Source organism: Ochlerotatus camptorhynchus, unplaced genomic scaffold (assembly GCF_037179485.1).
Source record: "Ochlerotatus camptorhynchus isolate MF236.1 unplaced genomic scaffold, CSIRO-AGI_Acam_v1.1 ptg000367l, whole genome shotgun sequence".
In the NCBI taxonomy this organism is placed as follows: domain Eukaryota; kingdom Metazoa; phylum Arthropoda; class Insecta; order Diptera; family Culicidae; genus Ochlerotatus; species Ochlerotatus camptorhynchus.
Window position 1 is genome coordinate 5,433,079 of NW_027040855.1, and position 17,848 is coordinate 5,450,926.

The window sequence follows — 17,848 nt, forward strand, 5'->3', positions numbered from 1 at the left end:
TGACCGGTATTTCGATTACCAGTAGAGTCAAATTCGAAAAACAAATTAGAATCCAATTTTGTGCAAGATAAGCTTGTGAGACCACCAAAGTTTCGCTTTATTCAACCAGTTTTACCACTATTTGATACGGAAAACAACCAGCAAAATTGAGTGGTTGTTCGGTAAGAAAATATCTCCGGATATGCGCAAGAACCAGCGGGCTCTGAATAAAGCGATGCGGGATTTGGATCGGGAAGAGATGAAAATGGAACAGCAGGAAATGAAGATCATCGCCGACATCAAAAAGCTGGCCAAGATAGATGCGGTCAAGATTATGGCTAAGGATCTGGTCCAGACGCGACCGACTAAACATAACCACGAGCAATGACGAGGAACTGGATCCCAAGCCCCATGATAAACAAGGAGCGGATCCATCTAACGAAACCTTTAAGCGCCAAATAATCATTACCAACATAGGAGAAAATTCGGTAAGATCCTTCCATTACATTATTTTATGATTCTTCAAAATTGTACAAATATTTATTCATTACACACAACTACACATAGTAACTCGGAGCGTTTGGTACGGTATGTCCACGCATCCTTTCACCCCTGTAGATTCAAGAGATGTTCCCATTCATTTCCAAGAACCATCTTTGCGGCAAATACAACGCAGTAGGCCTGGCCGTATTGATGTTTATATCATATCTCAGATATGCTGTAAACATCAATTAGACAAGAAAAATGATTAGACTCATCTAACCTAATCATTTTCCAGGATGCTTTCTCGTACTGGCTGCTTTTGTATTAGATTAGATTAGATTAAATTAGATTTAAAGATTTCACAAAGATTCAGACAAAAAGCTTACCCATCAATCATTTTGGCACAGGGCTAGGACGATGAGAGCAAAAAGATTGCTTTTCCCAAAGTAATTCCCATATAATCTTCAAAGGGCCAGCGCAGAACGAGTTCGCATCCGAATGCCTGATTATAAATGATCTGTACCTGATTTAAAATCGATTTAGCTTGGTGGAGCCTATTTATGTGTTTTCTAAATCAACCTATTGTTTTGCTCTGACTCCATCCATCACCATTATTCTAGCCATGTCAACGCCACCGCGAAAGAGTAAAATGCTAGAGTGAATTCACAAAGCGCTCAAGTTTGATTAAATACAGCCAACGTCAATTGTCATTTGCAACATCGATTTGGTTATTCGCCTTTAGCATCTAGTTGAATCTTTCACCTGCCCTGTAATATCGCTCTTCCGACAGCCTCAATATCCCCCTCAACAAAACCAATCACGTCAATCGCCGTGCGTCACCATAGGGACCGTTTCACGCTCATGGTATTAAAATCAGAGTCGATTTTCACTGCTTTTCCATGAACTTTTCCTTTTTCGAGAGCAAAAAATCATCTGAACGAGATGAGTGGTACAGTCAGTGGTACTATTCGACAGAGCGGAGCGCTTTCGCTAGTTGGAAAACACAACGACGAGCTCTGTCTCCAGTGAGAATGAAAGCCACAGTGAACGACGACATCAATGACGACGAGAGCGAGGAGAACATGTTTTTCACAGTGCCTGTGCCACTGCGGGCGAAATAAAATCTGCGGTCTGTGTCGTTGAGACATGCGGCTTGCGGTTTGTCGCTTCGATTCGCCATCGCATGCTTCTCGACAGCGATAGCGATGCCAGGTGTGCAGATTTGTTAGTAAATTTGTTTGTTGACTCTTTTATATTTTGCACACATTTTCCGTACATAACTAATTGAACGGAATTTATGTCTTTTCTACGGAATTATATGACCGCCGCTCATTACATTGATTTAAGTTTAGTTATGTCTCATCACTGGGCACCTTGCTAAAATTCCATCCCTCCGCTCATCACATTCAGCTATGCATCTATGAAATAGTATGGACTGCCCAATTGAAGACAATTCTGAAAATGTACACACATTTAGAGCTCTCACGGCAGATTTGTGATAAATTAACCTGGCATCCCTGCTGCTCGGGAGACACTATGATGACGATAACCGTAAGCCATGGGTATATCAAGCTAAACATTGCATTAGGTCTTAAGTAACATTGATCGATTCTCTTCGTTGAGTTTCTGTTTTATGAATAACTTGAGCACATATCCGTTTTTTGTTGTGCTTGTCGCATTAGATGCTAGATAAAAACTTTTTTTTATCGATCTGGGTACTGAAAATACCTGGAAATGTCTTTACATGGCCGTGGAACTACAAAGAGAAAATCTGTTAATGTTACTTAGGACCTAATGCAATGTTCAGCTTGATATTGTATCGGGGAAAAGTGAGATCAATTTAGGGATAACATTGTTTACATTTCAAATCCCCTGGGCGGGTGGAACGAGTTGACGAGAGGTCGGTCTGATGTGATGGTGCGAAAGTCTATAACGGGGAACGATTACACTTTCATGTGAAGTAGGATCGCATTATTGCGCTCACTTGCTGCGGGGGTGAATGGTTCAAAAGTTTAGCGAATGGGATTATTAGGGATGCGTTTGCGGATGATTGTGGATCGTTTATGTTAAGCTAGGATTCGATTAAATGATCATACAGGAGAACAGTATGTATTACAAACAATAACTAAGCATGTTCCATGCTCTAGGATATTCCGAAATGTGAAAAATACCCCTGCGCCTTCGCTCATCAAAAAGAATGAAAACGAACTTATCAGACCATTTATCAATCCACAATGCAATCACTCGGCTTTCATCTCTGTTGACATTTGGCCATCTGAATTTAATTTATCCGACATCAAACATTCACCAATGATTGATTTCTCTCCGGATCAATAACGTCGAGAAATGGCCGCATTTACGATGAATTAAATCGTACTTTCGCTCGCAGCTGTTGATTCACAAGCTTCCACGTCACTGCGAATCAGAAATTTAGCAACCAGAATGAAAGTTAACTTCGTTCCCAAAATCAATCACAACGACGAGGACTTTCTCGGAATTGCCCTGCTAATCAGCCTCGCCGGATGGCATGGGGGAATGATTTCCCAGGACGTGAAAAACATTACCAGGAAATTCCATTTTCGGGTACGAAAGAAATTGAAGGAAAAAAAACTTTAAATTACACAGCAGATCAAAACAGGGAAACGATAGAAACGCTCTCCCATTTCCTTCACCACTTCCCTTCAGTAAGTTCGGAGCCCGCTTCGATGTGATTAATTGCAGGGATTTAAATTTATTTCATTGCCGTTAATAAAAGATGATTTCGACGATTCGCAGTAATTTTACAGCGCTTACTTTTTTCACCACGGGGCATAGCGGCATTGGTGATGTGCTCAACAACTCTGAAATGGTGAACTTTATGATCATAAAGGACTCTGCTGGCATGTGAATGGAAGATGAGGAAATGAAATAAAAATCGAATAAAACGCGGCATAACCAACTGGACCGGTTGCGAAATGGAGCGCAAAATGGGAAAGTTTATTCGGGGAAGTGGTCAACACTGCTGTGAGTTGCGAATTTTCCTCAAGGTTTTTTATATGGAATTCACACCAGAATAAGAATGGCAACAATACAAACAAGGTACGAAACGTAAAATATTGCCCCAATAAATCAAACATAAATCAATGTTTCCTTTCTCACTTGAATCATTTCCGGGCCAAATGTAGTTATATTCCACTCATAGATTCACTCGCAACGACTCTTTCCACTCGTTTTGCGTTCGTTTATCACCTCTCAAAAAGCTGAAACATCGAAACTTGATCGAAAGCACTTAATAATTTTACGGTTCGCTACAAAGTTAGCATCTTTCTATGTCAGCGACATTTTTATTTCGACATGCGCGACGTCCTCCCAATTGGGACGCTTTTCTTTGTTTTGTGAATTGTATGCGTTTGGATTGTTGAGAGGTTCACATGATTTCTCATCAAATTCAGATAAATCTACCCTTAATTCCTTATCAGAAAAAATGGGCTTAAAAAAAAAGATTCCTTTTGCTAAATAGAAACCTTGACTTCAAAGTAGCTCATAAGGCCCAAAAATATGTCTTGTTCTTTGCATCTTTGAGTACGGATTAAAATGTTAGCTGGCCGTCAAAAGCGCGTTATCGTGCGGTTTCTGTTCGATCCAATGGTTCCTGATCATGAAGCAGTTTCTCATAACCATATGGTTCAAAGGTTACCAACGGTTCGCGATTGATCGCTCGTGTCGTGATCGCTCAAGGTCTGGACGTCCACGCAAGTTGATGGATAAAGCACGAGAACAACTCCATCAAGAGATCTCGAACGCTGGCTATCATGTTGCAGCATCCACCATCATGCGCTATTTGTGCTTCAGGACTCATAAGATGGGTTTCCGAGTAAAGTTTTGAACCAAATTGAAAACAAGTTTGTTGCGAGATTGACGAAAAGAGACAGTTTCCGGTTTTGTGAACGTTATATTTCAATAACAGTTACGTTAAAAAATCCCTAACGGAGAAAACATAATTGTACAGTAGCATAAGTTTTGTTGTACGTAGTAGTTTAAGGTTAAATTATCTACGTGGGTTTATGTTTAGCATTACGAGTTTTAACATCGTTTACTTTAATTATGTTTAGGATATTCGTTATATAGTGTTTTTAATTTGCATCTACTTGTTTAGTACTTACGTTTAGTGTTCTTCAGTAATTAATTCTGTCCGTATTCGCAACATCCGTACTGTTCATCAATTATGTGTAATAGCTGTGTGAAATTGTCCTAGGGTTAGGTTAACTTATTTGCATGGTTCATTAATATTCGTGTTTACCTGTTTTTGTGTACAATTTGTGAAACTTTAAATAGAATATGTAATTTGCCACTAGCGTAGATAGTATTAAGCTAAATTAAGAAACAATATTACAATAAAGTCTAATCTTAATTTTAATGCCAATCTGCATTTCTCACCTTTGCACTGTCACTCGCACATTGAATGTTTTACCTTTTGTCCCGATATCTGTACAGGCCGCATGCTGACGTTTTAGACGCAGCGGCTCACCGAAAGTGGGGTAACGACACGGCAGCCCAAAGTTGTTGGACCCAAGGTGCGATGCAAACGAAGGTTGCGACACTCCCCCCAGTACTTCGAGGTCACTGATCCGACGTACTTCCAATCGCACCGATGTCCAGCACTGCGATTTTGACGGTTGGTCTCTCCAGTATTCCGGTTGCCGTTTGCACCTGAGCACGGCGAACCTGTCCATCCTTGGACCGAATGGCGTGAACCACCCGACCTTTCGGCCAGCAGTTCCTCGGAAGCGTGTCATCCACCAACACGACGACGTCTCCTTCTTCGATGGGCTTCGCTGGGCAAAACCACTTTGTCCTTCGCGTTAGAGTTGGCAGGTATTCAGCTATCCAACGTCTCCAGAACCTGTTTGCGTAGACCTGCGACATCTTCCAAGTATGCTTCAGTGCGTAACTACTATCTTCGAACGCGATCGGGGGCTTGGAACCATTTGACGACCCGAGTAAGAAATGATTCGGGGTTAGCGGTGAGGATAGCTCATCATCTAGCGGCAATTCAGTCAGTGGTCGAGAATTGACGATTAGTTCAATCTCCGCCATCATGTTTCTCAATAGCTCGTCGGTAGGTGTGCGTGTGAGTTGTAGGTGCTTCAGGGCCTTCTTAACTGATTGAACGAGGCGTTCCCATGCGCCACCGAAGTGTGGAGAAGCGGGTGGGTTAAACGACCATTTGATGTCCGGGGTGACGAAGTATTCCATCAGCTTGTTCTGGTTAACCCGTTGTAGTGCCTTCATCAATTCTCGGTTTGTTCCGACGAAATTTGTTCCGCGGTCACTATATATCTCCAGAGGGGAACCTCTTCTGGCGATGAAGTTTCTGATTGCGATGATACACGAATCCGTTGTAAGGCTATGCGCAACTTCGAGGTGTATTGCTCGAATGGTGAGACAAGTAATCAACACGCCCCAACGCTTTTCGGACCGTCGACCAACAACGACGTGCATCGGCCCGAAATAATCAATGCCGATATATGAGAACGGGCGGCAGAACGCTTTCAATCGCATGGGTGGTAAAGCAGACATTTCAGGAACAGCTGGCCTAGCCTTGCGGATTTTACAAAGCTGACATCTCGCTCGTACACGATTGTATGCTGAGCGAAGCTGAGGAACGTAGAATCTACGCCGGATTTCATTGAGCGCCGTCTGATGGTTCATGTGGCAATACCGCTGGTGAATATCGGCGATGATGAGATCCGTAACTGGATGACGCTTGGGTAACAATATCGGACGCTTCGTACACTCTTCCACAAATTCGCAAGCGTCTATGCGACCTCTCATATGCAGCAATCCATCAACGTCGAGAAACGGGCTAAGTTCGTACAGTGAACTACTTTTCGGCAACATGTTCTTCCAGGGCATTGGTTTCGGTTTCTGCATGATTTGTAACTCCGTTGCAAACTCGGAATCCTGAACAAACTTGAGTATGGTAAACTCCGCCTCCTTCAGCTCATCTTGAGTTAGTGGACCGGCTACGATCGGCTTCTTCGATATCCTCTTGCGTAGATTCGCTGGATATCGTTTCACGAAGGCCACGTGACGCAGCAGACGCTTCCATCTGGAAAAGTCCTCCCACCTGAACAACGCGCGTTCTACGAAGTGGTGGAGCACACGCGGACGTTTTTCTTCTCTAGTTTGATCGAATTTTGACGCAGCAATAGGCCATTGCTCTTTCGGACCCCACAAGAATTCAGGGCCACGAAACCAACGACTAGTAGGAGCAAAATCCGGTAGCTTTTGCCATTTCGTGGCATCGTCCGCGACGTTTAGTTTCGACGGGATCCAGTTCCATTCATTTGGTTCCGTCAACTCCTGCATTTCACTGATCCGCACCACTACGAACTGGTTATATTTCCGGTGATCGGAGTTCAGCCAACAAAGAACGTCGCGTGCATCTGTCCAGAAGAACCGTTGCACAGGTGTTAGCTTGTGTGACTCCATGATCTTGTTCGCCAGTCGTGCTCCGATAACTGCTGCCTGAAGTTCCAGTCTGGGAATCGATACAAATCGCAACGGAGCAACTTTTGTCTTTGCGCCGACTAGTGCACATTCTACTATGCCTTGCTCCTCGAACCGCAGATAAGCAACCGCAGCAAACCCGTTTTCAGATGCATCCACGAACACATGAAGCTGAATCACATTTCGCTCTCCAATGCCCGTCTTCATCCGGTAACACCTGGGCACGCTAACAGTCTCCACTTGCGGCAAAACTCGCAACCATGTCTGCCATTTCTCCCACTGTTCGCTCTTGATTGGTTCGTCCCAATTAACACCGCTGCGCCAAATTTCCTGAAGTAGTATTTTCAGGAACACCAGGAAGTTCGCCAGCAATCCTAGGGGGTCATAGATCATCATCAGTGTACTCAAGATCTGCCTCTTTGTTGGCACGATATGACCCTGAAGAAGATCAGCGTTAATCCTTGGGGATACTTTGAAGGTAAAGGTGTCGGTAGCGGTGCACCACCACAAGCCAAGAACTTTCTCCGTCCCCATCTCGCTGGTCAGATTCAAGCTTTTCTCGCCTGGCTTGGCTTCCAACTCCCGCAGCACTCGGTTTGAGTTCGACAGCCAGTTGCGAATTTCGAACCCCGCCTCTGCGTGGACAACCCGGACATCTTTCGCCAACTTTATCGCCTCTTCTTCCGACTCGACGCTAGAGAGCATATCGTCGACGTAATGTTCCTTGACTGTTGCCTCAGCTGCCCTCGGAAACTGCTCCTGGAAACGTTGCGCATTGTGGTTCTTGACATACTGCGCACAGCTAGGTGAACACGTTGCTCCAAATGTCATGACCTTCATCACATAAACATCTGGACTACGGCCTGTGTCGCCGTTCCACCACAGGAACCTAAGACACTGTTGGTCGATCCAGTTCATTAGCACCTGCAGGAACATTTCCCGAATATCTCCAGTAATGGCAATCCGGAATTCCCGGAAACGGTACAGCACGGACAAAAGAGAAGTTAGTAGATCCGGTCCAGTGAGCAGGAACGAATTCAGTGAGACTCCCGCTACCTTCGCAGCCGCATCCCAAACTATGCGCATCTTCCCTGGTTTATTCGGATTAACCACCGGAAAAATTGGCAGATACCATACGCGTGGGAATTTCTCGGCCAGTTGGCTCTCTGTCAGCTTCTCGATGTATCCGGATCGCTCATAGTCCCGATTTTTTTCCTTCAGCGCTTCGGCCAGTTCAGGGTCCCGCTGCATTCGCTTTTCCAAGCAAATCAGTCGTCTCATAGCCATCGACTTGCTGTCTGGCAGCCGAACATCATCGTTCCGCCAAAGCAATCCCGTCTCGTACCGCTTACCTTTAACGTGAGTGAGCGATATCAATAGCTGCTCCGCTCGCTCGTCATCCTTTGATAGAAGTGGCCTGATAGGGCGCACAGCTCCTATGTTGTCCAGCGAGAAGTACTCTTTCACCGTTTTATGCAGCTCCGCATCGTTACGCTCACAACACGGGCACACGTTGAAACTGTGATATGCTGTGAAGCCTGACACCGATTGGGTTGTTACAGCGCAGGGTCCAAATACTATCCAGCCCATGCGTGTTCTGGTAGCAATCGGCTCGTTCTTCTTCCCCTCTTTGCTGTCTAACGCGTGTCCCAAACGACAGTTGTCCATTCCGATCAGCATCCTCGGTGCGACTTCGCGATATGAGTCAGCCGGCACGTCCTTCAAATGATGATAGCGACACGCCAATTTTTCCATCGCAAGAGCTTGCCGTGGTAAAGCGAGACTTTCAACGGTATGTACCTTGGGAATCCAGTGCATCTTTGTATCGTGTATTCCTGATATCTCCAATGCCAGTTTAACGGAGTTCATTTCCTGACGTTGCTGGTCGGCTGTCCATCCAAGACACAATGGATACGGTTCACCCTCAAGACCTAGTTTACTCAGCAAACTATGTTCCATCAATGTTGCCGACGAGCCATCATCTAGAAAGGCAAATGTACGAACAGATTTTCCACGCCCATGAAGGAGGACTGGAACGTATCGAAACAATACCTTACCGACGTTGCTTACGTGCGTGTTGCAGGTTTCAACTGGTGCCTCAACATGAGGAGTCGATCCTCCAGAAGTTTCTCTTTGCTGATATCTGGAATCGTCGTGTAACAGCTCATGATGCATGTATGAACAACCATTTTTTCCGCAAGCTTGCTTTACCGCACACGCTCCGAAATGCTTCGCCAGACACTTCCGGCACAACTTGTTCTGCTTCAGCGCTGCCCATCGCGCTCCGATGTCCAGTTCTTGAAACTTCTTACACGATCCCACACTGCTACATCCTCCGTGACAAATGACACACTGCTTGATCGCTGGCTTCGGCGTTTCCCTAGGAGGATTCGCTGACGCTAGACTATACCTTGACTCGACATGTACGTGTACTTCCTCCTTTCGAACACGCTTCTCAGGTTTGCCAACGTAGGTGCAGAATGATGACGGAACCGTTACTGGGCATGCAGCTTCCACGAGAGTTCCTAACCATTCACTGAAGTCCGATAGCGTAACCGCGTTCAGTGCATGACGGTGTCTCGCCCAGTCAAGCTTGACAGTTGGCGGCAGTCTCTCGACAAGTTCTTGAAGAAGTGCCACGTTGCATAGATGCTCGTTCAACCCACAGGCTACGATCGTAGCGCACATATTCTGGACTGCGACACCGAAATCGATCAGAGTTCCAAGCTTCTCCGTCTTTGGTGCTGGCATTTCCCGAATCTTGCATACTAGCGAGTTGACGATCACTTCCGGCCGACCATACAACGTACGTAGAGTGTTGATGACGCCGTCGAGCCCTGCTGGATATAACAAACGACTTCGCACTGCATCAAGAGCCTTCCCCCTCAAACTGCGTTGGAGTCGAAGTAGATTTTCCTCCTCACTGAAACCGCACATTCTGGTGGTACTCTCATAAGTGGCGATAAATAAAGGCCACTCTTCAGGATTACCCGAGAAAGTGGGCAATTCCTTCGCCACTGCATGCCTTGCGGCAAGTTGACTTCTGCTGAGTTCATGAGAGTCGTTCAATCCGTCATTCCTTGTTGGGACAGGTTCTCTGACGCTATTTTCCATCACCCTCAATCGATCCTCAATACGCTTCGTTTCGAGATTTTGCTTTCTCACCATCTTTTCAAGCTGCTTTTCCATCCGCTCGAATGCCTTACACACGTCACCAGCTGCTATGTTTTCTCCTTCTAGCGCTGTTGAATTTGCATTCGGTGGAGGAGCAACGGTTAGAATATTCAACTCTTCTCGAATCTGCTGCTCCCTTTTCTCCATACGAAGCTGGAATTGGTACTGCAAATCGTTAACCGCATTCTGCATCTCGCGATCTTTCTCAAGAAGCAACATCTCGTACGCCTGCTGCTGTTCATCGAACCTAATCTGCATCTGATTCATTCGTTTCTGGAACTCCTTGAGTAGCTCATTTTCCTTTTGGTTGATATGCGACGTTTGATTCTCTCCACCTGATGGGTTCTGAGCTGCTCTTTCAGCTTTGCATGCTGAACAACTCCAATCCTTCTCCTCGATTCCTTCATCAACATCCACGCACTTAAAGTGGTACCACAGACCACAGTCGTCACAGCACACCATCCGGCTATTGTCAGGATCCTTGCACACAACACAACTCACACCCGGCTTGGGGCCTTTTGTTCGATGCACTCTCGGCATAGTTCAAACAGCCTCCCCGATCGCGATTAAACGGATTTTTTAATAATGTTGCGAGATTGACGAAAAGAGACAGTTTCCGGTTTTGTGAACGTTATATTTCAATAACAGTAACGTTAAAAAATCCCTAACGGAGAAAACATAATTGTACAGTAGCATAAGTTTTGTTGTACGTAGTAGTTTAAGGTTAAATTATCTACGTGGGTTTATGTTTAGCATTACGAGTTTTAACATCGTTTACTTTAATTATGTTTAGGATATTCGTTATATAGTGTTTTTAATTTGCATCTACTTGTTTAGTACTTACGTTTAGTGTTCTTCAGTAATTAATTCTGTCCGTATTCGCAACATCCGTACTGTTCATCAATTATGTGTAATAGCTGTGTGAAATTGTCCTAGGGTTAGGTTAACTTATTTGCATGGTTCATTAATATTCGTGTTTACCTGTTTTTGTGTACAATTTGTGAAACTTTAAATAGAATATGTAATTTGCCACTAGCGTAGATAGTATTAAGCTAAATTAAGAAACTATATTACAATAAAGTCTAATCTTAATTTTAATGCCAATCTGCATTTCTCACCTTTGCACTGTCACTCGCACATTGAATGTTTTACCTTTTGTCCCGATATCTGTACAGGCCGCATGCTGACGTTTTAGACGCAGCGGCTCACCGAAAGTGGGGTAACGACACGGCAGCCCAAAGTTGTTGGACCCAAGGTGCGATGCAAACGAAGGTTGCGACAAAGTTCTTATACCCGGTGTTGCGAACACCCCTCGTCGATGAGCACACCTCCAAATCAACCGTGCGGTACCAACTGAATGGTCGACAGTTGACAGAAGCAGATCATGGGAAAAACAAAGGGTAACATTATAAAAGCGATCGAGAAGACCGAACTGATGTGATAATATATCGAAAAATGCTTTCTAAATGTACTAGCTAAATTATCGCGTTTATTTACATAAGACCCTAAATTTGATTGCTTAAAAAGCCTAAATTTGTTATTCTACCTAAGCAGTGAGTTGAAAAATTATTTATTCTCTAATTGAAGTGCTAATTTACATGCAATTTATTATTCTAGAAATTATTATAGGTTTAGTTGATTGCGCTCTGCATCGCCTTCCCTTGGCTAATCATTAATCACTGTAAACACACGGTAAATCTGTTAGTTAACAGTTAATTCGAATAATTTAAAAATTGATTAAATTCAGGATTTCCAAAGTCTAATGGAAATAGATTCTATTCCAGGTTGAAACAAAACGATAGTAAATTACAAAACGTAAGTCAAAAACATTGAAAGTAACAGATTGTTAACTAAATCACATGAATTTTCAGGAAACTTTAACGCAATACATTTTTAATTCATTCGAAGTTTCGGAGCAGACCTTTCTATTCGTTGCATAAGCAACATCCATGTTTAAATAGATAGACGACCTTTGCGGAAAAATAAGAATGGATGTTAGGGCATCCAATTTTTCCGCATCTAGGGCATTTTCAGCTTGCCGCATTTAATGTTACATGGTTGGAGCTTAAATATGTTTTGGAGCAGCTGCACTCCGGAGTAGCACACTGTCATCGCAATAAGTTACAGCAACTTGTTTATGACTGAAATAAGTCGTATATAGGTTTCTCAATTGATTTGTGACAAGCTGCTGATGTCTGAGGTTTTCGGCAGCTTCATGAACTGGATCTCATTGCAGAAAGTTGATGTTATCAAAAATGCTATACCCATCCTGCATGAGAGCAAATCGGGTGCATTGTGAAAAAGATGTTGGCACTCTGTTATCATTTTTATATTTAACAAAAACAAGACACGTCTTCCTGTTCCCATTCTTTTTTTTTTTTATTATAGTCACTTTAACACTCTTGGGTCATTCGTGACTTGTCTGGGGGTGAGATTTGAACTCGTGACTTTGGCGTGAGAGGTATGGATGTCAACCACTACGCCGGGGTCGCCCCCAGTTGTTCCCATTCTAAAATGATTAGAACTTAGGTAATTAGTATAACAATGTAACAATGTTGAAACCAATCAATTGAATCACACTGAAGAGCAAAGCCCAGTTCCCTCCAATCCCTTTCTATGACGATAAAAATCTTCATCACGCGGAAAATCGCGATCCACTTGCCTGCAGCGTAATTGCCCCAGAAAATGAAAACCTCCACGAACGTAAACCTTCTCTTTATGGGTCTGTAATAGCATTTAATTGGAAGACTGTTTCCTGCTTCGTTGCCTCTTTCTTGCCAAGGATTCCGAGCTACATTCTAAGCTGCCTGCAAGGTTCAACGAGCTGAATACTGCCGAAACAAAGCACCAAACTTTGCCACTTACGATATCGTGAGAGAGGCTGCTTTCGGATCTGTGGCAAGCGAAACTTGCATGCTTCGGCATCACGTGGTGTAGCGGACGAAAAAAAAAATTGGCAAAAGAAACGATTCAGCAAAAACTTCAAAGCATTTCAAGCTCACGGGGTCTGTGTGTGAAGGATACCAATTAAATTAAATTTTAAGCTTCCTTCCTTCCTGGGAATGAGCTGATTATAGCAAAAGACGAGGCCCCCTCCGTCCACCAATTAACGAAAATATTTCGAATTGGATCACATTTTACACGTTTTCCCCTCTCAGGCTGAGAGTTTTTCAATTATCAGGCCTCGACGATCGCAACTTAGATGCATCCAGACCAACTTTGGCCATATCTCGTAACCCACTTCAATCATCCAACTCTTCTCATGTTAGTTATTCAAAGTGTTGCTCAAAGCGAATTGTTTGGAAAGTTCTTCGAAATGTAAGGATTCCGTAAATACACAATACATACCCGATTCTTGTTCCATTCCTTACGTGAGACAGGAAAAGGTGACTCTGTGGCGTGTAGATTTAAGGGCAACTTTATTCCATTCACATTCACCGGAAGCAGCACAGCGACGTATGTTCTATTCATTCAGTGCAGTGAACGCGACGAGAACGGATGGATAAGTGCACGAGTTGCAAATTACATCAAGCTTCCTCTTCCGAGGAGCACCACATTTGCCAAATGAGCGCAACTGGGAGGATCAACACAAGCAGCAGGACGACTCAGACGGCTGTGTTTTGTTGATTCACAAACTTTTCCGCGAGAAAAGCGAGTGCGAATTTCAATTTAACTTTGCTATAAATTTGTGTCAACATTCATCTCCTGGTGATGGAGAACGAACTGAACTGGTACGTTAAGTTGGATGGAGATATATCACGCCGTGGATTGGAAACGGAAGTTTTCTGTTGTTGTCAACAGAGTGACGAAATTGTCCTGGCAAAATACAGAGTTTGAAACTTTATACAATGCTCATTAAATACTCTAGAGAACTTGTGCAATCTTAATGTCCCGGAAAGGTTTCCATTTTTGGTCAAAATCAATTTATTTTGCTCTGTCAACCACCGCTGGTTCTTTTGTAGTTTTCGCACATTCCTTTCTTGGACCCTCCCCATGGACATGGAGGTTGACGGTACTGAAGCAAAAGGTTATGTTTAGTCTCTTTATATTTGCAACTATGATGATTTCCCATAGTGAAAAACATCACCGTCATAATTCTTCAGTATGCCTCAAACGATTAATTCTTGGTTGTTAATAGAACTCCCTTGATGAAATCGGCTGCTTCATGCAGACAGACTGAGCAATTCTGATTATAGTATCAGATTTGTTCTGTTCTCAGATTTGTTCGGAACTGGGAGGGCTTATTAAAAACTTCTCAACAATAAACCTAGTAATTTTGCATAACATTTAAAAAATATTTCTTTTTCTTTCCTTTATTTAACGTCGGTCTCTGTTCCGTAATCTAGTGCCAATCACCGACGGACATCGTTTGCCATCCATTGACGGCATTCGAATATGCAGGAAGGCAGCTTCCACACCTGCGTAAGATATCGCACCCATTCATCAACACACATGGACCGGGACCAACGGCTTTACTTCCCTTCCGAAGGAAGACGTGACCAGAGATTTTTATGCCTCAGAAAAATTCCACCGACCTCGGCTGGGATTGAACCCAGACCCATTGGGGTGTTAGAAAGCAGTCATGCTTAAAACTACACCACCGGCGCCGGCAAATTATTGTTGATACAGTCAATTAGCATTAGCATATGACGCATTTCGCGCCAAATCGAATCAAAGCACTCTCAGATTTCAATGAAATTTTCTGGATGTGTAGTCTTTGACTAAATAAGAACATTTGCATACTCAGTTTTTCCAAAATGTATCTAGACTAACATTTGAGAAGGACCAAACTCTTTATGCTGATTTAAAAAAAAAAATATTTTATGAAAAAATGACAACTCCTACAAAAATGTGTTGTATGGATGACTTTTAGAAAATTTTCCATGTTTTCGAAAAAAAAGATACTGAAAAAAATCGATTTTTAATATTTAAAATCGAGTTAAAAAATTGCCATGTTTGATTTGGATGAAAATTTGCCGTATGATAGGTAATAATGTTTACTACCATCCATCCATGCATCGCGAGATGGGCACTTTTAAGTTGTTCTTACAAAAACATTCTCATGTCTGAACTGATTTTTTTTTTAACGTACCATTTTCACACAAAACTAAACCTGTGAAGCTCAAAATCATCTCAGAACCCAATGAAGCTCAATTTGTGTCTCAATTTTGTCTAATCAGCACTTAAGTTCACTTTGATTCATTGAGAAATTCCACATCTATTGAGGTCCACACATCCAGAATGTTTCATTGAAATCTGAGAGGGTGCTGCCAGCTCCGAATACGATTTGGCGCGAGTTGCTTCATATGATACAAAAGATTACTTTACAATATTTAAATATTTACTTAATCGTACTTTGACGCGAAACGCTGTATATTGTGAGATGCTCGATGACCCTAGAGAGTTACGTTTTTACTTACTAAGCATAAAATCATAGATTTACCCCAATCTCTTCCACAGCACAATATTTCGCCATCGTCATTTGAATATTTGAGATTAACCATCAACCTCGGAAACTATTTGCATTATCGCGTATTTCAATCGTCCGTTACATACCAAACGAAAACGTAGTCATGTTTTGTCGCGAAGCGTAATAATTCTGAGATTCTCGATGACCCTGGAGGGATCGTTTTTGCTAACTGAGCAGAAAATCATGGGTTTAAGGCCAACCTCTCAGTCATGACTCCTAAAATGCATAATCAATAAACAAAATCAATATTTTCTTTCGATAGTCGGCTATCGATAGATAAAATGAGCAAAACATAAACAATATATACTTTTGCATGCCGCCGAATCCTAACCAAATACCCTACCCGAACTTCCAACTCCGTAGCACTTATGAGGGTTTAGTTTTAGTTTAAATGATCTTTATTTTAGTTTAACTTGGACGATTACCATATAAATTTTTTTTTACTAAGTGATTTAATTGCTTTCTTCATCTTTAGGTATGGGCAAAATTCAAAATTTGTTTTACAGAATTAGTCCTAGACTTAGTACACGGTCGACCACCTTGGTGGGATTGGTTTGTTTTGTTTTTAGAATTTGAAGAGAAACTACTTAATACTACTATTGACAGCTTAAAACTAACCTACTCTACTATATACACTTAACCTACTATGTACAAATTGCTTATTAAAGCATGTTCAGAAAGATTGCATTTTTGAATAAATTTAGTTGTCATATCATCAATTTTGGAATCTACTTTGGGAATTTCTGCCTCTTGATGGAGGTCTGCTATTCTTGTGTCGAATGGACGATCTAGGATCATCCTCAACACTCTATTCTGTGCAACCTGGATTTTGTTCCTGTGGGTCTGAGCGCACGATTCCCACACCGGGGCGGCATAGAAGATCGCGGGGGCTATGATCTGTTTGTAAACAGCCAGTTTGTTTTGCCTTGAGAGGCGGGATCTGCGGCAAATGAGCGGATACAAACACCTAACCAAGGCGGAGCACTTATCTAGGGTTTTCTCTATGTGCGAGCGGAACAGGAGCTTCTCATCGAACAACATCCCGAGATAAGTAACATCAGTGGACCACTCGACCCTTGTACCATCCATTATTACGGTACAGGAGGGAGACGGTTTAAGTTTTAATGATTGTCTGTGAAGGAACATGATCGCTTGGGTTTTCGAGGCGTTGATTTTGATTTTCCACGTGGTGGCATAATCAGTAAAGGTGTCAAGGCATCGTTGGAGCTTGTTCGTAATTTCACGAGGCATCCTACCCTTGACGGCTATCGCGGTGTCATCTGCAAACAGAAAGAACACGCAACCGTCTCCTAGAGGAGGGATGTCCGACGTGTAGATGCTGTAAAGCAGTGGTCCCAGCAGACTCCCTTGCGGAACACCTGCTGGGATCGGAAATTGTCCCGAAAGGGAACTATTCAACGACACCCTGAACGACCTTTGCTGGAGATAGTTACGGGTGATTTTCACAAGGTATGGTGGAAAGTTGGAGTTACAAAGCTTGTATATAAGTCCGTCGTGTCAGACATTGTCAAACGCCTTTTCGACGTCTAACAAGGCCATGGCTGTGGACTTGGATACAGCTTTGTTACTTCGGATGTTATTCATCACCCGCACTAGCTGATGATTGGTGGAGTGCCCCTTGCGGAACCCGAACTGTTCCGGAAGAAGAATGTCATGTTCCTCCACAAACTTGTTTAGTCGGCTGAGGATCAATTTTTCGAACAGCTTGCTCAGCGCTGAGAGCAGGCTAATCGGTCTGTAGCTTGACGGTAGTGAAGGGTCTTTCCCAGGTTTGCGGATCGGGATGATTTTTGCCACCTTCCAGATGCTTGGAAAGTGGTGCAGCTCCAAGCATCTGTTGAGGATGGCAGCCAGCAGCGAGTGCACCCTCGCGCTGAGATTTTTCAACTCTAGGTTGAATATTCCGTCAAACCCGGGAGCCTTCATGTACGTACTGTGTTTCAGCGCTGAGCAAATTTGTTCCTCTGTAATCCGTTCTTCTGGAGGGACGGCACAAGGGGAGGCATCTAACGTCTGGACGCACTGCACAACCTGGTTCTCGAGTGGACTTGGGATTGTAGAGCCAAGCAAATGCGACTGGGCAATGTGCTCCCCAATTGCATTGGCCTTCTCTTCATTGGTGATAAGCCGTTCGTCATTGACTCTAAGTGGTGGTATGGGCTTGGGGTGAGACTTCAGCACCTTGGCAACCTTCCAGAATGGTCTGGAACGGTCGTCCAGGTTCTGAAC

The 17,848-nt window shown here is 43.3% G+C and overlaps 2 protein-coding genes across 2 annotated transcripts in view; both read right to left on the reverse strand.

The window, feature by feature from the left end:
- The window catches only part of LOC135709864 (uncharacterized), a 949,216-nt gene that overhangs the window by 810,742 nt on the left and 120,626 nt on the right, over positions 1-17,848 (reverse strand). The window lies entirely within an intron of this gene.
- LOC135709909 (uncharacterized) lies at positions 5,062-10,590 on the reverse strand. The gene has a single exon (XM_065232355.1). It carries the CDS (start codon positions 10,588-10,590, stop codon positions 5,062-5,064), a length of 5,529 nt encoding a protein of 1,842 aa, XP_065088427.1.

Bases quoted from the DNA above. Each gene is read 5' to 3' on its own strand.
- LOC135709909 (XM_065232355.1), bottom strand. From the start codon at position 10,590: ATGGTGTGCTGTGACGACTGTGGTCTGTGGTACCACTTTAAGTGCGTG.